Source organism: Silene latifolia, chromosome 7 (genome assembly GCF_048544455.1).
Source record: "Silene latifolia isolate original U9 population chromosome 7, ASM4854445v1, whole genome shotgun sequence".
In the NCBI taxonomy this organism is placed as follows: domain Eukaryota; kingdom Viridiplantae; phylum Streptophyta; class Magnoliopsida; order Caryophyllales; family Caryophyllaceae; genus Silene; species Silene latifolia.
The window spans coordinates 115,557,790-115,583,341 of record NC_133532.1 but is presented as its reverse complement, the minus strand read 5'-3'; the positions used below and the strand labels follow the sequence as shown (position 1 = coordinate 115,583,341).

The window sequence follows — 25,552 nt, the reverse complement described above, 5'->3', positions numbered from 1 at the left end:
TAATAACATCTAAAGGGCGATAGATATTAAGTAAGAGTTCAGATCGAAAACTTAATCAGTTTAAATGAACTCATTCAACTCAAGGGGTTCATTAACAATAACTAGATATATCCTTCAAAGTTCAAAGCTTCACAATTAGTTATTGTATTTGTATGTTTAAAGGAGTTATAAGAGCGATTTTAATGTTGACGGGATTTGAATTCAGTTTATGAACACCACTCTCGTAACTTTACCGATTCCTCATGATATTGTTGGCTGTAGAAAATCAAGTTAAGATTAAATTATACTAAGTAGTACTACTACTAGTAGTTATACACTTACACGTACTACTATTTTACACGTACTATTTTAATGTTTACAATTTGATCCCAAATCCTTGGAAGACACTTAAATTTCATTCTCCTGCTTCCAATTAATTACATGCGCAAAATTTAGAGAATGGGCAGCAGATTCAAAGTTAACTCGAAGTACGAGATGAATATTGATTTCTAAAATTGTTTGTTACCAACTCAGAAAATGTGATACTACTTCGTAGTTCGTATATGTTAATAACTGCTTCTTAGGATAAATCAAATGCTCGTGAACTTTAAGTATTTTATGAACAGTTCGATGTAAGAATGCACAGTTTTTACTGTCTAGGGTGCTACATTTTCTCTAAATTGATTGATTGGTCAAAATGTATAAATAGAGAATATATGCAGAGTAATATACTTCAAATGATTAAGGCAGAGAAAATACATCGAGACAACCGAGTATTATATTTACAAAAGAAACAATTCCGAAAGAAAACCCGACTCGACGCCGTTATAATACAATCCAAATAAGATGTGATGTGCACCTTTGGACTATTATTCACCGTGCATTCTTACATCGAATAATGACCTAATGACTACCCAAAAATTAGTTATTGAAACTCGAAACAACCCATTTTTGAGCCAAACTGAACCTAACAAAACTCAAACGAACCATTAAGGTGAGATTATCAGTAAGACTCTCTCAAGTCTTAAGACTCTGCCACATTAGTTTTCCACTAACTTTTATTATTTCTTTATTGTTCAGACCCACCTCAGACTCACCTCAAACTTTATACATTATCCATCAGACTCACCCCAGACTCTACTTTTCCACTTTACTTCTTTTTTCCACAAAAAACAAACGACACATGTGATTCACTCATTGGTTAATTTCTCTTTTAAGGTGGGGTCAAGACTCACCCAAAGTCTTAAGTTGAGTCTTGGAAAGGTGAGTCTTGGATTTCCAAGACTCAACTTAAGACTTTGTTAAGACTAGAGTAGATTATTGGTAGTTTTTAGTGAGGCTTGTCTCAAGACTTATATTGGTAGTTTTTAGTGAGTCTTGTCTTAAGACTACCAATAATCTTACCCTTAACCTAAACCAGCTGTATAAAAACCCTTTATTTACAGCTGTAAAAAAAAAAAAAAAAAAACTAAACCAACAAGGGCAATGTTGATACAAACTTATTGGATCGATTGACAGCTCTGGGAAAACGGACACTGGTCATAAATTACAATAGTATTATAGAAACCTCATCCTCTGACGATGACGACGACTACTACTACTGCATATGTAAATAATCTCATTTGATAGGTCAAATCGTCTGTATAATTCTGAAATAAGCTACAACAAATGTAAATAATCTCAATTGATTGGGGTCAAAAATGTTTGTACATTTTCCCAATGAAACTTGCAGCTAGTAGCTAGTAACCTTTTCTGGTGCATGCCTAAACTGTTCAGAAAATGGTCTAGCTTCTATATCGACGACCTTTCTTGAGGACTTTGTGTCGATATGATATATGTAAACGACATCATCATTCCGTTGCTTTCTCCAAGCTTGCCATGTATGTCATGTACACCGTCCACACAAATGAAAAGCCGTTGCTCACCAGTGGCTGTACAAAACGCGCAATTCACTTGAACATGTTAGAAAAACTTGTAAGGGTATGAAACAGTCTCACATGTCGGAGCCTGCCATTAACCATATGTTTAAATAAGGGTACCGATTAAGTTAAGCATCCACATAGTTTTGGTTATTTGTTCATTAGCTCTATATTAGGCAAGACGCTATATCTAAGTCATGAAAAACCCATGCTACCGAGTTATCAGTCACATTGATGGTGCAAAAAAGACAGAGATAAGGCAAACCAATCAAGCCGAGATTTAATACCCTTCGTATCGGAGTATTATTATCCCGTTAGGGATGTGCTAAGGGAGAATGTCTTCCAAAGGTAGAAAATTACCTGTAAGTGAACTGGAGGAAATCTGAAAGTGATGAAATCACAAACTGGCCAGTATATCAGACAATTTCGAATTGTTGGAAAAAAGTCCCGTCTCAATCTGGCAACAATTTCTTTGGCATTTTCACCTACATAATCGGCATAAATGGAATTAAGCATAATGATATTTTGTCTGTTCAAAATAAATCACAAAATTCAGTTGAAACACTCTTAACAGTCATAATGGGTGGAAAAGGGAATAGAATTTATACAGGAAGCGTACCTTGGAGAGCAGCATTCAGCGAGAAGAAAACAACAATCATAACAGGTCCGTAAACTACTTGCCCTAAAATCATCTTCTTTGCTGTGGCGAGTACATCTCGTCCAGGAAGGACTTTCGACATGAAATTAAACCAATAATGTAGGGTAGGTCCTGAACCCACTAACCCATATCCAGCCATACGCAATGTTCTGATAAAATCATATGACTCAGACGATGGCAGTGCAATTGTCTGCAGAAATCAAAATTACACCATTGTTAATCAACTTTCATCTTATGCAAACAGTAAACTTTAACAAGGCGGACAACATAAAGTAATAAGGAAAAGTAATATAGACGAGGGAGGAAATTACTGATATATTTCATTCACACTGGCACATATTTTCCAAGTCACATAATAGAAAAACGTACTGTAATATTTACCAAAATCTAAGTTATTCATGGAACAAAAATCATATTTTCATTCACGAGCCAAAAAAAATGATTTTGGAGAGCAAAAAGGGAGGTCTGAAAAGTTCGGGGTTACAAGCATTGATACAAGAAAAAAAATTGAAAATATTGCGTCCCATAATGCTACCCCTCCGCCTTTGCTCCACCATTATTCTCGCCATTCTGTTCTTCTTCCTTGGCCACCTTATCTCTATCCCATGTTTCCCATACAAACCACTATTTTCATGATCTCCAAATGTTATATATGTGATCTAGTTTCTGATGTAGATTTAACCCTGCAAAAGTGACTAAACTACGATCACGGACTTCATGCATTCTCAGAGAAAATTAAACAGAAATAGCTTCATGGGGGCATTAAGGCCTGCATACGCCTTCTTTATCAATATTGGGTACACTTCTCGGTACTTTATATCACAGTTATACTGCGATGAAAATCCAAAAACATCTACATTCCAACAATCAATGGGACCAAGGACCATCTTTCACCCAGAATATGAAAAGAAATGACCATGTTATTCTCATAAATCCTATCATTTCCTGTCTGGGCCCAATAACGTATGCCGGTTTGTAGGATCTGCTGCTGGTGTAGATGTTTTAAGAGCTTTTTCAAACAACTGCAAAATTAGCTTGATATAGTTCAATGCAGCTATACAATTACTGTATGTTCCAAATCTGCTCCCAAGTTTTTATAATAAGACACCAACTACTGCATTTTTTTTTAATAAAATTTTGATTTAACTTTTAACCATCATAGTTCAATGCAGCTATACAATTACAGCTGTGCAGTGAAGTTTTGAGGTAGTACGGATGTAATTGTGCTCCCTGGTCCTTTAGACGGGATGTGAGATGGCTCCACAATAGAGGGAAGAGCCAGCATCAACTGAGCTTACACATCCAAGTATATACTGGCTTTCAGACTGTAGCACTGCGCGATACATGCTTAATACGCTTGTATAGAGATTTCTCGTATATATTATATAGGCTCCCCATTATTTGATGAATACAAGCCTACTAATTCTCGCCCCAGAAAGAAAAAAAGACTAATCTTGACACACAAAGGCAAAATCCTTGTTACATGACTACGAATCATAATATCAACGAGGAAAGACTCCCTGTCCAACCCTTCGAAGGTTCTTAACTAACCACACTGATACGGGGTACTAAAATCGCAATTATCAACACAATGTCCCCATCCAAAGAGTAACTAATTCAGCAAATCAACACAATACAACCCAAAACGAAGCGGAAAAATCTAACACGAGAAAAAATTAACAATTTGAGACAAACGAAAAATAAAATACCTGGGAGGTAACATCAGCGGCGGCGTAAATAAGGGAAGAAGTAAGACTCTTAGTAAGAAGAGGGCGAGATTTAATCAAACCCAAATACCACCCAACAAACCCAATTCTCGTAAACACCGTCGCCGCGGTATTCGTTGATGATGAAGAACAAAACCCAGAAACCTTTGAAGGTAATACAAAAGGAGCAGGGACATGAACATCTTTTCCGGACCTCCTAAACAAATTAGATAACCTGGAATAATACTTTGCATAATGCTGTTGTTGTGCACCAGATTTTGTTATATGATTATAAATTAAATGATTATTTTTAGTATAATTATCGTAATAGTGGCGACAGTTTGTTACTAGGTATTGTTTCTTCCTAAATATTGTCGCCATTTTTACTGTTAGAAGAGAGAGAGAGAGTGTTTGGGGTAGGTAGTTATTGTTTGAGTGTATTATATTTGGGATATGTTTATGGGCCGTTATTGTTTGTTGAACAGCCAACAGAAGTGGTTCAACCGCTCCGATTGATTCCAGTATAATAATAAAACCATTGTCGTAATCAGTCCGTCTTTTACTCACTTGGAAGTTAGTTTAATGGACGACCTCACCTGATTTAGCTGGTAAAATCACGCGAAGAAGGTAGAGAGAACTTATTTCACACGAAGAGTCACGGGAAGTTGCAATTTCTTTGATCAACCAAACAACACTTCTGTAAAAAGTAGTGTGCTTGGCCGATCTAATCAACAACAATAAACCAGTGATATGGCCGATCCAAGAAGAATAGGTAAGATATGACCGGAAACAATTAATAAACAAGGTAATAAAATCGAGACAAACAGGAATAATTCCCAAGAGAAGTCCTAACTAATTATGTGGTAATGGTAATCAACTAATCATACACAAATCATAAACAATGTAATGAAATAGAGACAAACGGGAACTGTGCAAAACGATGTGTTTATGTATGTAGGAAACTCAGACTACTGCTCACTGCTCCTGCAGGGCTGCGTGTTTCTCCTCCTCTTCAGCTTTAACCCAAGCAGCCTGAAAGGGTCAGTGTTTTACAAAACTGTCAGTTCCGAACAACAATAACATAGGCCGTCTCATACACCAAAAAAATAACATATTGCAATAAAATTTATTGTTCACTTGCCTTGTCTCGTTGGAGTCTTGAAACATGAGGCCGCATAGAGCCCAACCCCATGCCTCCCCAGGATTCTAGTAACTCTCTTTCCCTTGCTTCACGTCGAGATATTGTAGTGTATTTGTTTCCACCTTCCGATTTGGACTCGACAGTATTCTCTTTTTCTATTCTTGACTTCGGGGGCTTAACAAGGATTTGCTCCAACCCAACTGTTGATTCTAGCTGTGGCACGGTATCCTTTTTCTTTACTTCAAAAAACTCTTTAGTACCAAGATCCATTTTCGCTTTCTCTAATCTAGAAACATGCTTGATCAAACATTTATCCAAACTCTCACATTGATTTTCATTAGGTTTTCCTTCCTGCTTCTTGATGTACTTCCACTTTTCACTGTCCTTTTCTTGAGACGATTTAATTTTCTCCCTGTCCAACCCGTGCAAAGGTTTTACAAAGATCTGGTCAAGACTGTTCTCTTTCCCATCATTTTTATCCCCGACTTCTTTTCCATTCCTATTAGAGTCAACATTTTCCTTCTCTCTTTCTCGCTTGGCCTCCTGGACCGCTCTTTCAAGTTTTGTTACATGCTTCACCAAGAACTTGTCCAAACTGGGAACCTCACCGTCTTCTTGTTTTTGTTGCCGACCTCTGCCTTTGTTAACCACTCCCATGTCCAATGACCTCTGATTTCTCTTTGCTTCTTCAATTTCTTTCTCGAGTTTTGATGAATGCTTGATGAAGACACTTCCCAAGTCCGGAATATTATCAGAAGCATCTTTTTCGCTATCTACGGTACCATTTACATGTTCAGATTTATCATTCTTCCCATCATTATCTTTATTTAACTCTGCCTTACTAGCATTCTTAGCCTCTTGCACTTCCTTTTCAAGTCGTGTCATTTTCTTAACCAAAAACTTGTCCAAACTGGGTAGTTCAGGTTCAGCTTGCTTCTGCTTCACTGTACCATGCATGAATTGCTCAATACTAGTGGTCTCAAATTTATCTCGTGACATATTATGACTTCCAATCTCAGATAAAGCCGCATTCAGCCCGCAGGTGGCAACAATGGTAGCAAGAGAAGCAAGTTCCTCTTCTTTTAGGCATTTAAGCCTTTCAAGCATCATATTGACAAGTTTTGGCCCAGTAAATTTCTGAGGGCTCGACTTCTTCTTGCTTCTCCTTTCAGATTTAGGACTGTCATCGAGGGTTCCTGCTACCGCCTCTATTTCAGACCCAGTGTCAGACTCGGATATTTCCTGAGTATCAGGGTTTTCACTGATTTTCCTCAACATGTCTCTGAATTCTTCTTTGTTACAGGAAGTACGGTGGGCAAGCCTGACGAAAGCTGTTTTGACTGCAGCTGCTACTTGCTTATCCACCTCAAAAGCCGTCTCAAATGATGCTTTTACAGTGTGAGTTGTAGATCCTTTGCCAGTAGTAGAGGATGTTTTTATCTCAAAATGTTTCCGAGGACGGTCTGGTGTGTCATACATGATCACTCCTTTTGCTTTTGCAGCTTCTATTGCCTCTGATACTTCTTTCTCTGCTTGTATCAGTAGAGCATCTGCTTCTTTGCTCGGAATTCTGTAAAGCAGTAGCACCATACAATCAACAACATTGGGACGTAGTGCTCTATCTTACTCGTGTTTTTACAACGACCAAAATCAAATAGCCGAGTCTAACTTGGACATCATTTTAAGCCAAAAATATGTTCATTTTTGTTAAATAGTAGAGTCGAGTCTGAGCAGCATAGATTTTCAACATAAAATATCAAAACACACCGTAAAACACTGAATCACCACCTATACAGCAAGACCGTCTTACTAATTTTAACACGACAACCACAATCAAGTTGGTTCTAAGCTATACGAGAAAAACTACCTGGCTGCTTGAAGAATTCTACACCAAGATGCTTCAACCATAGCAGCTTTTCGAGCCTCCATCACTTTACAAGCCGCCTCTTTCGCAGCCATTTTCTCTCGTAGCACCCTACAGTAATGAGGATTCGTGTGACCCAGCGTCTCATCAAGAGTATCATTCATTCCCCCGGCTTCCTGTAATGCAACAGAATTACACCAGTTAACTAATTTAACCTTCAGAGCAACCCATTAACAAAACAGGAAATCTACCTGTAGTAGTTTAATTTTCCTCTTCAAGTAGGAATCGACCTTCTTGCGAGGAAACCAATTAATTGGAGAGGATTTACGATGAAGCGGCTTCTTAATTTGAGACGTGACCCGCTTTAAGGCATTACCAGATGGAGGGCTACCCTTAGGTGATTTATTCTACAATTCCCAAATCAGTGAAAATGTTACAGTACATTCAGAACCAATTATCATTTTCAGAAACCAACTAATTCATCATAAATCATTCAAAAAATTGCTAATTCACCAATCTACCGCCGGATGCATATTTCAATTAAGCATCAAAGTGTATTAGCATCAACATTTGGTAATTAATCGCTCGATTGCATAAGTATCAAGAATTACAGTGTTTTATGCGCATACCAACTCTTGATTTAAGATCACATTGCAGTAAATTGAGGCAACTACAAATTACAATCAGGCTAATAATCAAGATTAACTTGAAACCCTAATTTATTATCAGAAATACATTCCCAAACAAATCGACTTATTTTCACAGAATACCCGAAAAATTCTTAGGCACACCGGGTGTAGGACATTACGGTAGGCCTCAACCAATTATATATTCCGCTTCAATATTCACGTAAAACGCTTTCAAGTCTAATATTCCCATTGGTTTAGGCCTTAAACCCTAAACCCTAAGAATTTTAAATTCCGCTACAATATTCATGAATGTTTTCAATTTTAATATTCCCATTGAATTGGTGTACGACAACACCCGGTGTACCCAAGAATTTCTCGTATTACAAGAATACACACTCAACAGAACACAACATTACTCAAAACCGTACCAAGACTAGCAACTAAAAAAACCCCAAAATTTCAACTGAATCTCCATGAAAATTTAAGAAATAAAAAAAGAAAATACCTTAGAAATCTTAGTAGCAGAAGAGAAAGATTCAGTAGAATCAACAGTATGAATTCGATGAGATGAAGAAGATTGTGTAGTTGATTTTTCATCAGATGGTGAAATGCAACCCAAATCAATGCATCCTAAATCCATGGTTTTTTCTGCAGATTTTGTGTGTTAACCTTGGATTATAATTTCACAAAATCGAATTATTTTGATGGTAAGAATGAGAAAAACAAGATTGTTAATCTAGGGTTTGTGTTAAGGAATTTTGTGAGATGAATAAACAAGATTGAAATATTTTGTTAAGTATTGTTGAGTGTGTTGGAGTGGAGAAATGTGAGAGTGAGTGAATTTTGAGTGGAATTAAAAGTATCCGTTACGGGAAATAGTTCCAACGGTCGAATTTCATGTTTGTCTCTTCTTCATCCGTTGTCTCCAATCCCAATCGCTCGCTATGTAGGGAATGGGTTTGGTATGGGCCGCGGGTCATTGGGGGTAGCGGGTAGCCTAGAGCTGGCAAGTCAGATCCGACCCAATATGAGAATTTTGTGACCCGAAACCAATCCAACCCGATGACGTCCTATAATCCGACATGACCCGATAATCAGTGACACGAACTCGACCCGATTAAATTGATGACCCGACAATTATTAAGCTTAATATTGATAAAAATAAAAGTGATTTAATGTTTAAATTGATACGTTTGGCCTAATAATGAAGTAACTAAACCAAATAATGTTAAAAACTAAATTTAATAGTAAAAAATTGAATTAATGCGATAAAGTACCCGGACCCGATAATGACCCGGCCCAAACCCAACCAGAACTGATAAATCATTTGACCCGAAATGACCCGACCCGATAACGACCTGATCCAAACCTGACTCAACCCCAAAGGATAGGCTGACCCAATCTGATCTGAACCCAACTTATCTCAACCCAAACCCGACTCAACTGCCTCAATTGCCACCTTTAGATAGCCATGTCCGGTACAACTCAAGTACGGGTATTGCCCCATTGCCCAGGCATGATTTAATTAGTGGCCCAGATTTGGTTGTCATTTTGTAAATAAAACTAGGCAGATTTGGCATGGTCACTCAGTTGACCTTCCAATTAACAAGCTCAATTTGGCATGACATAACATGTATTCGATTGCTTTTTCTTTGAAATTGTTGTACATAATTTGGGTTTGATTTGGAATTAGGGTTAGTGTTCACAATGATTTGTGTTTGATTTGAGGAGATGATTTGAGGAGATGATTTGAGGGCAAGAACATTTATAAGTCGAGGGACGAACGATGAAGGTTGTTGGGGTTAGTGTCTTAGTGGGGGAATAAGTTATATATTGGTGGTCGTCGTTGGTCGCCGCCTGACCACGGTGGTCTAGGTGGGTTGTGGGGGAGGGGTGGTCAGGATTAAGAGTAAGGTTCGATTTTCTTGTGTGGGTGAAAAGAGGGGGACAAGATCGGAAAATTATAAAAATTTGTTTAAGTTAAAATGTGTAAAAAATAGCAAGTCATTTGTAAAATTGTGTGCCAAATTTAACATTTTCCTCATTTTAACCACCTTCGATTTTCCCCATCCCATCTCTCTAAATATCTCTCTCATCAACGCTCTGGTAAAAAAAACAGCTTTCCCTTTCAATGCCAGGCTCTTCCGTCTTCTTCTATGGCATAACTTCACGATCTTCTCGAACCTCCCAGAACCCATCCTCCTCCTCCTCCTCCTCCTCCTCCTCCTCCTCCTCCTCAATCTCATCTTCTTCATCAACATCTGAAGCAAACCCTAGCAATTCCGACCACCGCAATCATCGCCGTAGTACCGCCGATCACCATCGTCATCGCCGCCGTCACACGTTTCTCGATGAAGATGATCGCACTCGTCCGCCTTCTCGCTCTTCCTTTCTCTCTCCTCCTCTTCCGGTAATTTCCTCTCTTATGATGAATCCATTAATTTTCGATGATTATGATGCTTGTTGATTGCATTTATTGTTGAATTGTGTGCGATTATTTTGTTGATTTTGAAAATCTGTGTGATAATTGATTGATTGTTTTTTTATTGATAAATATACAGTTTATTTATTTAATGATGAGCTGAATGATTATGAAATTTCTAGCTATTGATTGGTTAATTGAAATATGTTGATGAATTGTGCCATTATTTGATTGATTTTGGTAATTTGTGTGAAAATTGATTGAGAGATGATCTGGTTGATTTTGATTTCGTTTTTTTTGTCAGAAAATGGGTGTGATACTTCTGTGCAATAGTTTGATAAATTGAATGAGATGATGTTTCTATTTTTCGATTGGTTAATTGAAAATTGTTTTGAATTGTGTGCGATTATTTAATTGATTTCGGAAATTAGTGTGAGGATTGGTTGAGCAACGATCTGGTTAATTATGATTTCGGTTTGTTGTTTGGGGTGAAAATTGTGTGCAATAGTTTAAAAAAATGAAAGGTAAATATCCAGTATAAAGATAAACTTGATGATTATGATGTTTGTAGAAATTGATTGGTCGATTTGAGTTAGTTGATGAATTGTGTTGTGTGTGATAGAAAGTTGGTGTGAGAATTGATTGAGCGACGATCTGATTGATTATGATGTAACTTTGTTGTTCAGAAGTTGGTGTGCCAATTGTGTGCAATAAATTTAATACAGGGTGTGACAAATATCTCATGGACTTATCTTATTTGAGCCTGTTAGGATCTTCATGTGGCCAAATTTTACGATGAGCCGATAACTAAGCTTGATGGTACTCCTTTGGGGCTTTTGCAGTCTTTGTCAGATGGTTGTTGGGTTGTTTGGGATTTAGCTACTGTTGTTTAGGAGATTCGATACTAGCTGAGTATGTTTGTGGAGCATACTCCTTCGGTTTCAGAAATACCTCCATATTCCATTTGGTACAAGAATCTATAAAATGTACTATTGAAAATACCAATACGTTTATGTTTGTTATTGTTTCCGCTCCTTGAAGTATATACAGTATCTTGTATAAATACGAAAATAAAATGTATTTCTGAAACATAGAGAGTTTTATCTTATTACTGATACGTACATGAAGACACCGAAGGAAGTATCTTAAGTTTTGAGGTCTAGCAAGGTCACAAGTTTTCTGGTCTGAGACACCCCTATACAAACCAGTGTATTCAAGTTGCGGGAGAGTGAGGCTACTTATATCCAACCCAAGTTATAGGAGCTCTTAGGTCACTGTGGTATTATCGTCGTCGTTTTTTACAATTGTTGCTGTATGAACCAGTATACTCAACTATTCAAGTTTCATTTGTTTTTAAAAGGTCGCAGTATAAACCTTTAGAGCATTATATGCATTTGTTATCCACCCCCAACCCTCTCTTGGCAGAGAATGTAAAATTGTGAATCTTACTTTTGAGATTTGAGCTGCTGCCCTTTGGTATAGAAGATCGCTTGTAAGTCATAAGAGTGTGAGTGGTGTATGACAATATTTTTTAATTGGATTGTATAGACTTAACATGCTTGTGGCTTCATATGTTTTCATTCAGGAGAGCGAGCTGCAGCAGACAGAATGTGCTGGTGAGTCTTCATCACAAGTTATTAACAATGGAGAAACTGTGCGGGATATAAGTAGAAGATTCTCCAGAAATAACAGGCTTCCGGGTCCTGTGTTGCTCGCTAGAGAAAGGCTTCTTCAAAGATTAAGAAGTGTTTCTGTTTCTGGATCCAGGTTGGCAATTTATTTATTTTTCCTCTTTTTTTTACAAAATCCCAGGGCTTGTTCAATAGTAGTAATCCCAATTACAATGTAGTACAAGGTAGAAAATGAAGGGGGTTAAGAGGGGTGTCGAGGAAGATAGTGTTGATTACAGTTGATGGTGTAATGAATATTAATGATGTTTACTTGAGTTTAGTCAAACAATGGTAATTTCTTCAATCAAATCGATATCCAATCTCATTGTGACGAGGATAACATTCAACCGCCTCCTCTCATTCTTCTTCATTCTTATCTGCCCTCTTTATGACATCTCTTATGCTACTCAAGGCTCGTGTATGTGTGTCGAAGATTACGTTTGCTAATCTATTATCATGAAAAATCATACTCCGTACTATGTATTTCATATACCAGTCTCTTGACTTTTCATGCAAGTCCCCATTGGTAAATGCCCCATATCCGTGAGTATCTTGTCGTACTGTTGGACACAGGCATGGCCTTGGAAGTAAAAACTCGAAATGACGCTCATTTTAACTACTAAAGATCTCATTAAAGTCATTATATGATTGAGTCATGATTACGTCTTACAAAACACGCACTTAAGGTATCCCCACAATTCGCTAAGTTTGTAATGTAGGACTAATATTATTACTAATATACTTCTAATTGCCTTGTCTGATTGTAGGCAAAGAAGGGAACAATCACCAAGCTTCAACTGCAACGACTTCTGGGTCGTTGATGCTGATTGGGAAACCAGCGGTTTCATAGAGCCTCCAACTGCTAATTCCTTTCCAACTCAATCACCTGCCGAAGAAACAAACAAGAAACCCCTCGGTCTCTCAAAAGAAACCCTCTCTCAGCTTCACCATGAGGTTTTTGTCGGAGACCAAATTACCTCAACGACCAACTCTTCAAATGAATGCAGTATATGTTTGGAGAACTTGGTTGAAGGTAACGAGCTGGTAAGTCTACCATGTGGTCATAGATTTCATACTTTATGTTTGTATCCATGGCTTCAGACTTGTGGAGAATGCCCATACTGTCGTTCTTGTATCATACTCGGCTCTTAGTTAAAGAGACGATTCATATCGTATTGTAACTCAAACTTGTATGACATGTGTCCCATCTAGATTGTAACTGAGATAGGCTTATTCTATGACGTTTAGTATGCTGTAGACTTATAGTACTATCTTGTAGTGGTTGATCTGAGCACACCCTCTTGATAGTATTAGTAGTGTAATTTTGTAATATATGTTTGGCTTGTGTATGTAAACTTTCGCCATTCCGGCATTCCACCAGTTTTGTAAAAGCATTCACCATGACTTGGTACATTTCTTTTTTTCTTTTTTTCTTTTTTCTTTTTTCGCCTTTCTCATCTTTGCAAGATTGGCATGGTACTACACTACTACTGTGTTGATTAAGTTTCACACGTTATTCTATTATTATGTTTTTTTTTGTGATCTTGCACCATAACTCCAGAAGTTCTGGACTTCTAGGTAAGAAAAATCTTAAACCTCAAATCACCATTGAAAAACCTTAGGATACTAAAGTATAATCAGTCCAAAAAACTGAACAATTGAGTTGAAATATTACTATTTAAAGCAACAAACAATTTTAATCAAATGAATAATTCTTATACATATCATAGATAAGTAATTATTGGGTGAGACGGTCTCACACTGTGAGACGGTCCTATTATCTAAAAAGACTACTCATTTATTAGAATCAAATGAATAATTCTTCTGTAGAAATGAACTGTCTCAACTCTCACGGTGTGGAAAGTGTAAAACGAGGGGTGTCATGTAGAAAAACGCGAGGGTACCATGTAGAGGATTTGTGTCAATATACATCGAGTGGGCATAGATTGCCATCAATGCATTAAATAAGCCTCCACCCTCTTAGTAGCCTTGTCTTGAATAAGGTTCCAAAGCTTATCAATGTGATTCTTTTCCGTTAAACTTCCTCCGATAGCACATCGTATGGCAAAGGTACCTCCTAACATTGCATGAGTCATGAATGCTTCACCACTGCAGTTTATATCTTCAAGTAATTTTTGGTTCATCACATTTCCACTTGCATCAACTCCAGTCGGCGTTAGCCTAAAGCAAACCAAAGCGAATTTCCGGGGCACCACTAGCTCGAATCTTGTGTCTTGCTCGATCAGTGATTCGAAATACTTGGCCAACTCTATGTCACTTCTTATATGAGCAATCAAGTTAGCCGAACCATATCGGGAAATTACTATCCATAGCTTAAGAGCTCGAAATCGACGACCTATGCCAATTTGCCAGTCCTTGTAATCTATTACATTCCCTATGTCGGTTGCTTTATTTTTTAAGAGTTCGGCCTTTGTCGAAAGTGAATCGACTAATGTTTTAGGGGTCTTGAGCCATAGGCATGAGCAATCGAGGTTTGTTAGGAGCCATTTGTGTAAGTTCATGCTAATGGAATCGACGAGGTCGACTCCGTCCAAGTAGTGCCTATATTCTGGACATATACAAGCACTTCCTGCATCAACAATTAAACACGAGTGAGATTCTCACATCTATTTTTGTGTTTTAAGTTTCGAAAGTTGGTTATATTTGGTAAACGGATCAATCCGATTGGAATCGAGACAATTATTTTGCTTGGTAACTCTCAAGTCGAGTATTTTTGAGCTGGTTTACCTTAGATTTTAACAAGGTGTATTGTTACTTTGCTTCTATGATTTGGACATTTAGGCTCTGGTTGGAAAAATTAACTGAAAAGGTAGCTGAAACCTAAAAAGTTAGCTGAAAACTGAAAAGCTAACAGAAACTTGAAAAGGTAACTGATAAGGTAGCTGAAAATTAGGAACTGATAAGCTAGCTGATTATATACAAAAGTGTTTGGCAAACTAACTGAAAAGATAAACTAACTGAAAAGATAACTGATTTTGATGAAATGATGTAAAAGGATATGATAATTATTTAATAATATAAATTTAAAGGGTAAAAGCGGAAAATTAAATCAAATCAGGTATCTGAAATCTCAAATGCTCCTCTAGGTAGCATTTCATTTTAAGTAACTTATTTGGTTAAATAAGCTACTTGTCAAACGCTTACAAAAAAATAAGTTACCTGAAATCTTGGTCAAATAAACTACTTTGACCAAATCAGGTGCCTGAAATGCCTTGCCAAACGGAGCCTTAGACATTTGAATATAAAAAATACATGTGTAAGACGGTTTTACACAAATTTATCATAAAACGGAATCTTTTAGTAACCACTTTTACCCACTAATAGGGCTGTGCTTAGATCCGTTTTACCATTATATTAATGTAAAACCGCCTAACAGAAGACTTAATATATAAGATATGAATACCTGCATAAGCCGCATCAACATGAAGCCACACACCATAATCCCTAGCAACGAAGCCCAAGTCATGTACAGGGTCAACGGAATTAGACGGGGTGGTGCCAACAGTGGCACAGACATACAGAGGAACCAAACCTTGGGCGATATCGCCTTCAATAGCCGTCTTCAAAAGCAACGGTGATAGTGCAAAGTCTTGTGATGATGAAGTTGGGATAACTCTAAAATTTTGAGGTGGAATTCCCACAAGTTTAACGGCTTTTTGGAATGAAAAGTGGGTTTGGTCCGAAGCGTAAACTACCAACTTAGTTATCTTTTCCGAGCCGTGTTTGTCCAACACTCGATCTCTTGCTGCCGCCAGAGTACACACGAAAGCTTCACTTGTACTCCCTGTCGGAAACAAATTAACTACCTAGTATTACTCCTCCGTAACTTTTTATGTGTTGTTCGAAACCTTTTTAATGTTGATTGATGGGTTAAAATGACTCTAATTTCGTAAATCTTTTCATAATAAACGTATTCTATTATCTGTGATACCATTTTTTATTTAAACTAGTCTTAACTCTGCGCAATGTGCACGAGATTACTTCTAAAGATAAATGTAATTTATTATTGTAGTAAAAATTTGGACGAAATTATTTTTTATTTAAATTATTCACTATTCCTTATTCATTAATATTTACGTACAAAAATAAACGTAAACATTTATGTACAACACTAAAATTTGGGAGAGACGGTCTCTCACTAAGTTATTGAGAGACCAATCTTTCGTACCCTTTTATTTGTATTTCATACCTCTTTTATGGTTGATCGTGACATAGTATTTTCGTACCTATTTACATAATAAATGTACCCATTTTATCATTAATCATGATTTGTACCTATTTTATTACCTTTAGTACCACTTTTTCTTAAAATTGTACAATGGTCTCTCAATAAAGCTTATTAAGAGACCGTCTCTCAGGAGACCTACTCTATGTACAAAATATGGCGGTTTTCGCAAAATTAATTCCAGATTATTTGATGCGGATCCCACTTTTACTGTTAGAAAAAAAAACCGGAATATGATGACGTGGACGCATGAGGATACTCGAAATGTTATTATATTTTATATAGATAAGATTGTTCAATGACATCCTAATAAATTTATTATGAGATATTCTAATTAGTTAAAATGATAATCAAAGTACGTACCATGCATGACACCGCCTCCGCCACCGGAAAACAAGAACTCTTGAGGAAGATTCAACAATTTTGCCATCCAATCCATAACAATAGCCTCGAGCTCGGTGGCGGCCGGGGATGAAATCCAACTAAAACCCACGACATTGAGTCCGGAGCAAAGTATCTCTCCCAGTAATCCAGCATTGCTTACACTAGCTGGAAAATAAGCAAAGAAATTAGGACTTTGCCAATGAGTTAAGCCCGGGACTACCTTTGTATTAATATCCTCGATTATTTTATCTACGTGTTCGGGTAATGACGGAGCAGAATCCGGTACGAGCTCTCTAAGATAACCGGGTTCAAATTGACATCGTACTGGATATTTTTCGACATCATTGTAGTACTTGGCTAAAAAGTCTATTGCTTTGGAAGTTTCATTGTGTAATGTGTTTGTGTCTAATGGTTTAAATTCCATTAGATGAGAGTTAGAATCCATTTTTTTGGGTTTAATTGTGTTTACGAGTTGTGAGTGAACTCTCAAGTTCAATTTATAGTAAATTGCAAACGAATGGCGATGACCCCATGAGTGATGAGTAGTTAAGTAGCACAAACGGAATGGATTTGATTCATTCCATTGTTTGGTTTGGAAAATTTGGAAATTAAAACCCAATTCTTTAGAATCCCATACCCCATACTATCAAATAAACTCCATTCCATTTTATTCCGCCTTCTCGTACCAAAGACGACGGTTTTAAAGGAAAAAAAAGGCTTGATCAAATTTATTACGTATAACTTTAAAAGAAAATGTTTTTGACTTGTAACTAAACAAAAAATGGCATGTGTCGTCTTATTATTCGCGGTGTATGAAAATCCAATACTTAGGGCACATGTCTATCCTTTTCGGGAGCGCGATGAAATAAAGAAATATCACCCCAAAAATTTGATAACTACAAGTATGCATTTAACAACCATGGTGGCTGAAGTCAGTAAATAGACTATACATTTGATGTACTAGGTGTAGTTTTTGAGTTTTATATAAAGAGTTTTCGAGTTTTGTTTAAAAGATTATGAGCGCTCAACATATTACTCCGTACAATATAACTCAAAAACATTACATATAAGCTCAGTTAAATTGAATTTTAATGTTAAAAAATTAAAATATAACTTATAAACTTTAATAAGCTAAAAAAAAAATTACACATAGACTTACTTTTTCCAGATGAAACATAGTGGTTGAGTATTGGCTCCAAACACTCAGGTTCTGCTACATAACAAAACCCTTAATTCTTCTTTTAGCATTCATTTTTCCATCATCTAATTCTAATTATTGACACTAGTGTAGTTCTCGTGCTAAAGCATAATATTTTTTAGATTTATTTTAAAAGAGATGTTCTTAATTCAATTATTTGCATAAATGAATTGTACTTTTAATTTAATGTTATAATCTACGGAGTACTAAATATAATATTAATAAGAGGTACCATAAAAAGACATTTTAAGTAAGTTATTTTATTACTATTAAAAATAATGTTATTTCATTACATGCAAGTATGCAACTAATTTATGACATTAATAATACAATTAAGTTAATTGTATAATTTAATTAAATTGCTATCAACATTACGATTTAGGGAAATATAGCAAATTGCTCCCATAAGTTTGATACTATGTGCAATCAAATCCCTTAACTTATAAATGTAGAAAATCAACTCCATAAGTTTCTCTTAATGTTCAATTAACCACATATCTAATTTTTAAGAGTAAAATTTGCTAATTAAATATTTTACTATTATTTAAATTCAAAATTATTGATTAAATTTTAATCCTAAAATTCTTGATTATTAAAAAACAAGTTCAAATTTTTTTTTATTTTTTTTAGCAAAAAATGTTCCTAATATGAGAATTGTTAATGATGTTATAATGAAAAGTTACATGACCAAATTTTGTTCATACTAAAATTGGTTCGCTTTTTTCGTCGAATATGTAAATATTATATTTAATTATTAAAAAAATATATTTATAATAGTTTTTACAATAGAAAATAATAGGCGTTAGTTAAAAAAATGGTAAAATTTTTGATTTGTGCTTAATTTCACATTTTTGAAAAGTTATGGGGCTAATTTACTACAAGTGAAACTTAGGGAGCTGATTTGCACATAGTCTATAACTCATAAGTTATGAGAGTAATTTGCTACATCCGCCTTACAATTTATATTAGACTTCCGCTTGGTAAATCGTTTGTAAAGGCCTCCTCTTCTTCCCCTTTTCATTGTCGCCACCTTCTCCAATTTCGATGAAAGCCGTTAAAATCGTTGATGAGTTATAAAACTGTACATATGAAAATAAAACACGATATTTGTTGCAGCTCATCATGTAAATTGTCACATATTTTAACTTCAAATTGTGAGGTTGATTTTCCCTAAAAGACATCATAATGTTCAAATCTGTACATCTCAAAACAAAATCATGACAAAATAGTGTCTCATGTGACCGGGCAAATATGCTAGCGGTCGAGATTTGGGATAAAATTTTCTACACTATTGAACGGTAGAAAATTGAGTAGAATTGGGTGACACAAAAATAAGGATTTGTGTTAGTGTATATTGTTGTTTGGAATTTTTTTAAGTGCACTCCCATTTCTAAAGCTTTGGGTCCGATTATTCCATAAGTTTAACTAGCGGTCTGGATTCTCTTCATTACTTGAAAAGAAATGGACATATATTACTTTTAAACGGTGCAGATTAAATCTTGGGATGATCTAGTGGTTGTAATTATTTCGTAAAAATAATGTTTAAATGAATTGAGAGAGAAAATATATTAGAATAAAAGTGTATTAGAGAGGTAATAGAGAGGAAGTAATGGAAAGGATCCAAATTATTTTACTAGTTACTACATCATAAGAATATGATTATGGTAAAATTCTCCAAAGTTTTAAGACTATTTCGCATAAGTTTTTCATAAACCTGTATTATTTCTTTATTGTTCAGACTTTATACATCATCAGTCAGATCCAGCTCAAACTCTACTTTTTCACTTTACTTGAGAAAATGTAAGATTTAAGAAAAAAAGAACAAAAATAATACTCCCTCCAATTCGCTATAATGTTCTCTCTTTCCCGAAACGGATTATTCAAGTAATGTTCCCCTTTTCTTTTTTGGTAAATTGTACTCTTATTTTATTCATTCTCTCTCTTATTACCAAACCCCAGAGAACTCTTTTACTCTTATTTTATTATTTTCCTTAATGTTTTGGCCCCACAACTCCTTATTTAACTCCTAATAATTCATCTCTCTCTCCTATCAACAAACCCCACATTTGTCCTTTATTTATTTTTCTTAAGTATTGTGTCCATCTCAAAGGGGATCATTATGATGAATTGGAGGGAGTATAACACATGAGTTTTTTTTCATCACATATTCTTGTTTCAGATAATCAGACGAACACTTTTCGTCTTATTTTTCAGACGGGGATATGTGACCATTTTATAGTTAAATGTAACCACAATGGTATAGGCAGTGTTACAGCTTATGGTAACTGATTTTTCAATAGTGGTCACATTTAACTGTAAAATGGTTATAAAATCCTGTCTTATTATTTCAGACCAAAAAGGCCCGTCTGAAGCAAGACGCACTGTTTTTTCATTGGGCGAACTCTTTTGAAAGTGGAGCCAAGACTCATGTAGAGTAAGTTGAGTCTTGGATTTATAAGATTCAACTTAAGACTTTGTGAAGACCAGGATAGATTATTGGTAGTCTTGAACTTATCTCAATCTTAAATTACCCTTTTTTTTGTTATTTACCAACCCGTTTTGCAATTATTGCTTTGTTCTTATCGCTGTTTTGAAGTGACAACTGACGGGAAGACCTATCGTTGTTTTATTACTCCAAGTACATCCATATTTTTCTCATTTATCAACTTGACTCTCCTAAATAAGAAGGTTTTAATGCATGTACATTATATTTATGTATCTTGTTGGTGATGGAAGGTTTTAATGTTGCATGTGAGTAGCTACAGGCTACAACTAAACATGGGCGTGCACATTTAATACGTAGGACTAAGCTTATCAATGAGGAAATCAATCATGTTTATTATTATATATGGGTTATCTTGCTCAAACTTGTTTAGAAGTATCCGACACGGATGTGTGTTCAAGTGTTAAACTCGGTCATTTTCATGAAAAATATGCATAAGCAACTGCCATTTTTCATATAAAGTTCCAAGTAATTGAAGTAAATTGAGTTTCATAGCTAGGGCTAGTTCTTGAATATTTGCTTCCTAGTATATTCTATTAATAAGGCTACATCAGTAGAATGCATGCGACGACTTTGATCCATTTGAAATTTCGACATAATCTCAAAGGAGTCTGTCTAGTATTTGAAGTTCTTCATTGAGCTGCGTGCCGAGGATTCATAATTCATATATAGGCAGAAGGCAGCTCATGAAAATGATTTCGGTTGGGGAAATATTTATTGCCAGTGTCAAAATTAGCTGTAGCAGCGGTAGGGTTACATTATAAATGCTTATTCCATAACTTTGTGGAGAGAATTAGCCCTATATATCAATGATGATAAACTTCATCATTGCTCAATACTTGAAGCTGGCTAAAAATACGTACAACTTGGTCCATGTGAAAATGTCTTTGAATCTCAAATTTGTTAGACACGCAAGTTCAGAATCTGTAGGAGGCAAAACTAGGTCTGTCCGTCTATTATCAGTCGGAGGAGTTGGAGTGTTGGACTATCGAACCCTGTGACTATACTCTCTGACAGCTTACTAATGCCATAATGTGTCCACTGACTTGGGCTTTGTTTAGCTATTAGAGTATGAGCGGCGGGGGTGGAGGAAAGCGGGTAAGGTGTTCTCCTTACCAATCTTTGTTATGTTCGGATGAATTTTTTGCTTGTAGTAGAGAAAATGACGTCCATTTTCCTCCGGCCCAGCTTTCAATCCAAACGAAAGAAATTGCTGGCCTCTCTTTCGGTCGCTGCAGTTTCCCTTAAAACGTCCCCATTCAAACAAGGGATTAAGGTTCGTTACTGTGTTAAATGTGAAACTCGGCACTGGTTTCCCACTAATGGTTTATTCCAGGATTGAGGAATGAATCCCAATTTGCTATTTACTTCAATTTCTGTTTTTGTCTTGATAAATGTTGTTACAGAAAATATTACCTTTGGTTCGCCACTTCATAAGTCCTAGAATACAATGGTCTCCGGCATTCAATCCGGAAAGGATCCACCACACCTCTGACACCAAACTTGATAAGGTCCCACCTAATCACAATTCTAACACACAAATGGTCTCTCTCACAAGACTTCTGGCGGCGGCCTTTAATCTATTTAGCCATGGACCGGGCTTGCTCAACTCTCCACCCCGAGCTAGGAGTTCCATGCCTTATAATGTAGAACACTTTTAAGTCCTGACTCGATACTTCACCAACGTACCACCCATGAACTTGAGATTTGCAAACAATCTGCCAGATCAAGCCCATGCATCCATGCCTCGTGAATCCTATCTGTTCCGCTCTCCAAGCTCCATCATTTGTACGTTGTAGGACTTAGGCCCAAGTTTAAGCCTGGGCTCTGATACCAGTTGTAGTGCGGATACGTCGATAACTTTTGTTGGATTTCTGTTGCGCTAGTGTCCACTGTTTATAGTAGTACGATATTGTCCGTTATGAGCCAAGCCCTCATAGAGTTATTCATGGGCTTCCCAAAACGCCTCATACTATTATCTTTTGTGAACCTTTCACTTTGACACAATCGATGTGGGATATAGATTTACACCCTATCTTTTGCTAAGCACTTTTGTGCATACTACTCATTTTCCGATGATGGGACTTGTAATACCACAGAATAATGGTCACAATACACTCGGTCGAGTAGGCTGTACTCGGTCGAGTAAGTCATCGAGTGCTTTTAGACAGGCTATTGTTTTTGGTGCACTCGGCCGAGTTGTGAGGAACTCGGTCGAGTAGGGCGTACTCGGCCGAGTACTTTAGGCGGTCTGACGTTTAATTTCCGGGGTTTGATTAGGATGATAAGAGAATTATATATATTTGCTAAGCGCGTCATTATTCCTTTTTCTGAAACCTAAAACATTTCTAATCTCCTCCCTAATCATCCTAATCATATCCTAGCATCTTGTGAGTGGATTCTTAAGCTTTTGGAGTTCGTGTTCTTCCGCATTAGTAAGTACTTGTTGTCTCTAATCAGTTTAATCACTTTTGTTTAAGATTAATTAAACCCTAATCTGAGTACCTAAGAGAATGGTTGAATTAGGGATTTATCTTGGTGTTAGAATTGTTGTGTATGATTGTTAGGTGGAGATTTCGTAGAGGAACAATTCTAGCCTTGTGTTGTGATTGATTACGGAATTGCGAATAAGGTAAGGTTTTCCTACTCAGTCCTTTGTACGATTGTTGTTCATTTGATCTGTGATTATTGGTTTCCTATTGTGCTAGTACTGCGGTGATTTGGTATTGTTGGTTGTTATTGATAGATTATGAAGCCATTGTCGGGAGATGGTCTTCACTTCCATGTTTTCCCCTTGTGGCTCCCGTCACAAGGGGGATGTGCACATTAATGATCTGAGTTCACTCGTTGCGATGAGCGGGGCTTTGGTGGCAAGATTGCGGTCTCCTACTGGTGGTGTGGGTAACCTGTTGCGATGTTACATGGCAGATATGGGGTACGACTGAGATAATGATACTTGGAGGTTGAAATTTGTATTTTTAAAGGATTGAGATTGGTTGGTTATTATTATTGTTGTTGTAGTATGCTTTATTGTACAGTTGATTAACCTCTTTTCTGTTGTTGCAAAACCTGCGATGATCCATTGGGGGATGGTGAGCAGATATCTAGCAAGTATTAATGTTTGAGTTTGTTGCGGGATTGGACGGGACATCTAAGAGACGATCACATTTTAGCTTCCGCTGTTGTTTAGACGATTTTCACTTGTTTAGTTGAGTTGTACTTTTTTTTGGTTTTGGAACTTGTAACCTTGTTAAAATTTACTTTATATTCATAAACGTTCAACCGAGATGGTAATACTTCCATTTGCTAAGGTAGGCCTTTGGTAAATGGGGGTGCTGCAAATTGCTATCAGAGCGACGATTTTGAAACCTAAAATTAATGAACAAAATGAACGTAGGGTGTCAAAATAATATGAACCCGAGTAGAAGTTGTTTGGAGCTACCACAATGGTTTGGGAGACGTCCTAAATCGCAATAAGGCCCTCACAACTTCGAGCCGGCCACTATGGGGTATGTTTTGGGGGGATCGATGCAGGTTTGTGTTTATATATATATATATATGTGAAAATAGTGGATGTGCATGTTGTAGTTGGAGATAGTATGACATGAATTGGATGAACATGGTGTAGAGTAATTGATATGAGATAGCAAGACATGTTGTATGTTTTGATTGTTTACGTTTTGTCGTATTTGGTTATAGGAATATGTGAATAGGCTATTAGTTGCGTACTTATTTACTTGTTGGGAGTATGTTGGGAGTCGTTTTAGCATGATTCGGTCAAATGTGGTACTCGACCGAGTAACCTGACACTCAACTGAGTGAGGGTATTTGTGAACTTGGCACTAGCTACTGGAATATGACCACTCGGTCGAGTACAGGAGTACTCGACCGAGTGGGGCGTACTCGACCGAGTACCTGAGGTACTCGACCGAGTATGCTTTATGTGCATTTTAGATCAACTATTGGAGTCGTAGTACTCGACCGAGTAGCTCGTACTCGACCGAGTAGCTCGTACTCGACCGAGTACCTCTTTGGCAGATGTGATATTTGTTTTGAGCAGTAGGCTATTTGTTTACGTTTGTCATGGTTTTTGAAGCTAAAAAATGCCGCCAAAGAGATATGTTGCTTACATCCAGGCTTCTGAGATGAGCCTAGATGAAATCGCTAGGATGATCGGGGTGTATGAGGAGGCGATGTTAAGTGAGTGATTCCGGTGAGATTGAGATGTGAGGTGAGTTTTCAAAATTCACCACCATTGTCACTATAGAATTGTATGATTGGTCTATCAAATTTTTTTTCAACAATGGCTCGGAATTTAAGAAATGTGGACTCAGTGTTGGATTTACGTTTAATGGGATAAAACCAAATGTAATGTGTAAAATGGTCGACAAAGATGACATAATATTTAAAGGAATCGTGTGATATGACACGGGATGACCAAACATCGGAAAATATTAAGTCAAGTGGAGCGGTAGAAATTAACGATGTCGGACCAAAAGAAAGCTTACGACTTTTATTTATTTGACAAGTGATACATTGTTCGGAAAGGGAAAGACGTAAATTAAATTTAGAACTAAAAACTTGAAGAATCTTATTGGAAGGATGGCCAAGTTGGTGATGCCAAGATGCTTAACCAGGAGCTACGACTATTTGAGCTTGTGGCGGAGTAGGTGACCATACGTAGGAGCCATCAATAAGTGGACCTTGAAGAAGGACCGTTCCCGTCGGATTTGCCTTAATACAAAAAGAAGTGGGTGAGAAAATAGCATAAGCATTATTGTCAGTGCAAAATTGTGAGACGGATAATAAATTGTGAGAAATGGAAGGGACAACTAAGACATTAGTTAATTTAAGAGAGAAAGGAGAGGAGAAAATAGTGAATGAACCAGAATGAGTAATAGGCAAGGATGATCCATCGCCTATAACGAGATCGTCTGGACTATCATACGGCTGGTGAAGAGATAAAGTATTGAGATCATCGGTGATGTGGTGCGAGGCACCACTATCGACGGTCCATGAGAAGGGTGGCTGAGTGGACGGATGAGTGGCGGTACGGGCTTGGGGGGGTGTGGTTGATAGCCTATCCCACACCTATGCAAAGATAATATTTATACCCTAGGCAACAAATTAATGTAGTACTTAGGGGTCGAACCCAAAGGAGACGGGAGTTATTAATTAATTGTTATGGATTGAATTTTACCTTGGTCGATTATGTTTGAATTGGTTTGTTGAT

The 25,552-nt window shown here is 36.8% G+C and overlaps 4 protein-coding genes across 4 annotated transcripts; 1 reads left to right on the top strand and 3 right to left on the bottom strand.

The window, feature by feature from the left end:
* Window positions 1–1,467: 1,467 nt before the first annotated feature.
* LOC141592636 (protein SYM1-like) lies at window positions 1,468–4,697 on the bottom strand. Its single transcript, XM_074413376.1, has 4 exons — window positions 4,266–4,697; window positions 2,518–2,746; window positions 2,259–2,383; window positions 1,468–1,910 (listed from the first exon to the last, which is right to left on the bottom strand). Exons 1-4 carry the CDS (start codon window positions 4,641–4,643, stop codon window positions 1,830–1,832), a joined length of 813 nt encoding a protein of 270 aa, XP_074269477.1. The 5' UTR covers window positions 4,644–4,697; the 3' UTR covers window positions 1,468–1,829.
* A 206-nt stretch (window positions 4,698–4,903) lies between these two features.
* LOC141592627 (uncharacterized) lies at window positions 4,904–8,724 on the bottom strand. Its single transcript, XM_074413369.1, has 5 exons — window positions 8,402–8,724; window positions 7,519–7,674; window positions 7,271–7,443; window positions 5,404–6,973; window positions 4,904–5,294 (listed from the first exon to the last, which is right to left on the bottom strand). The coding sequence occupies exons 1-5, from the start codon at window positions 8,534–8,536 to the stop codon at window positions 5,238–5,240; spliced, it is 2,091 nt and encodes a 696-aa protein (XP_074269470.1). The 5' UTR covers window positions 8,537–8,724; the 3' UTR covers window positions 4,904–5,237.
* A 1,211-nt stretch (window positions 8,725–9,935) lies between these two features.
* Window positions 9,936–13,401, top strand: LOC141592634 (uncharacterized). The gene is made up of 3 exons (XM_074413374.1): window positions 9,936–10,306; window positions 11,904–12,085; window positions 12,756–13,401. The coding sequence occupies exons 1-3, from the start codon at window positions 10,028–10,030 to the stop codon at window positions 13,138–13,140; spliced, it is 846 nt and encodes a 281-aa protein (XP_074269475.1). The 5' UTR covers window positions 9,936–10,027; the 3' UTR covers window positions 13,141–13,401.
* Window positions 13,402–13,639: 238 nt separating this feature from the next.
* LOC141592632 (tyrosine decarboxylase 1-like) lies at window positions 13,640–17,318 on the bottom strand. Its single transcript, XM_074413372.1, has 3 exons — window positions 16,598–17,318; window positions 15,413–15,793; window positions 13,640–14,578 (listed from the first exon to the last, which is right to left on the bottom strand). Exons 1-3 carry the CDS (start codon window positions 17,061–17,063, stop codon window positions 13,941–13,943), a joined length of 1,485 nt encoding a protein of 494 aa, XP_074269473.1. The 5' UTR covers window positions 17,064–17,318; the 3' UTR covers window positions 13,640–13,940.
* Between the last annotated feature and the right edge of the window lie 8,234 nt (window positions 17,319–25,552).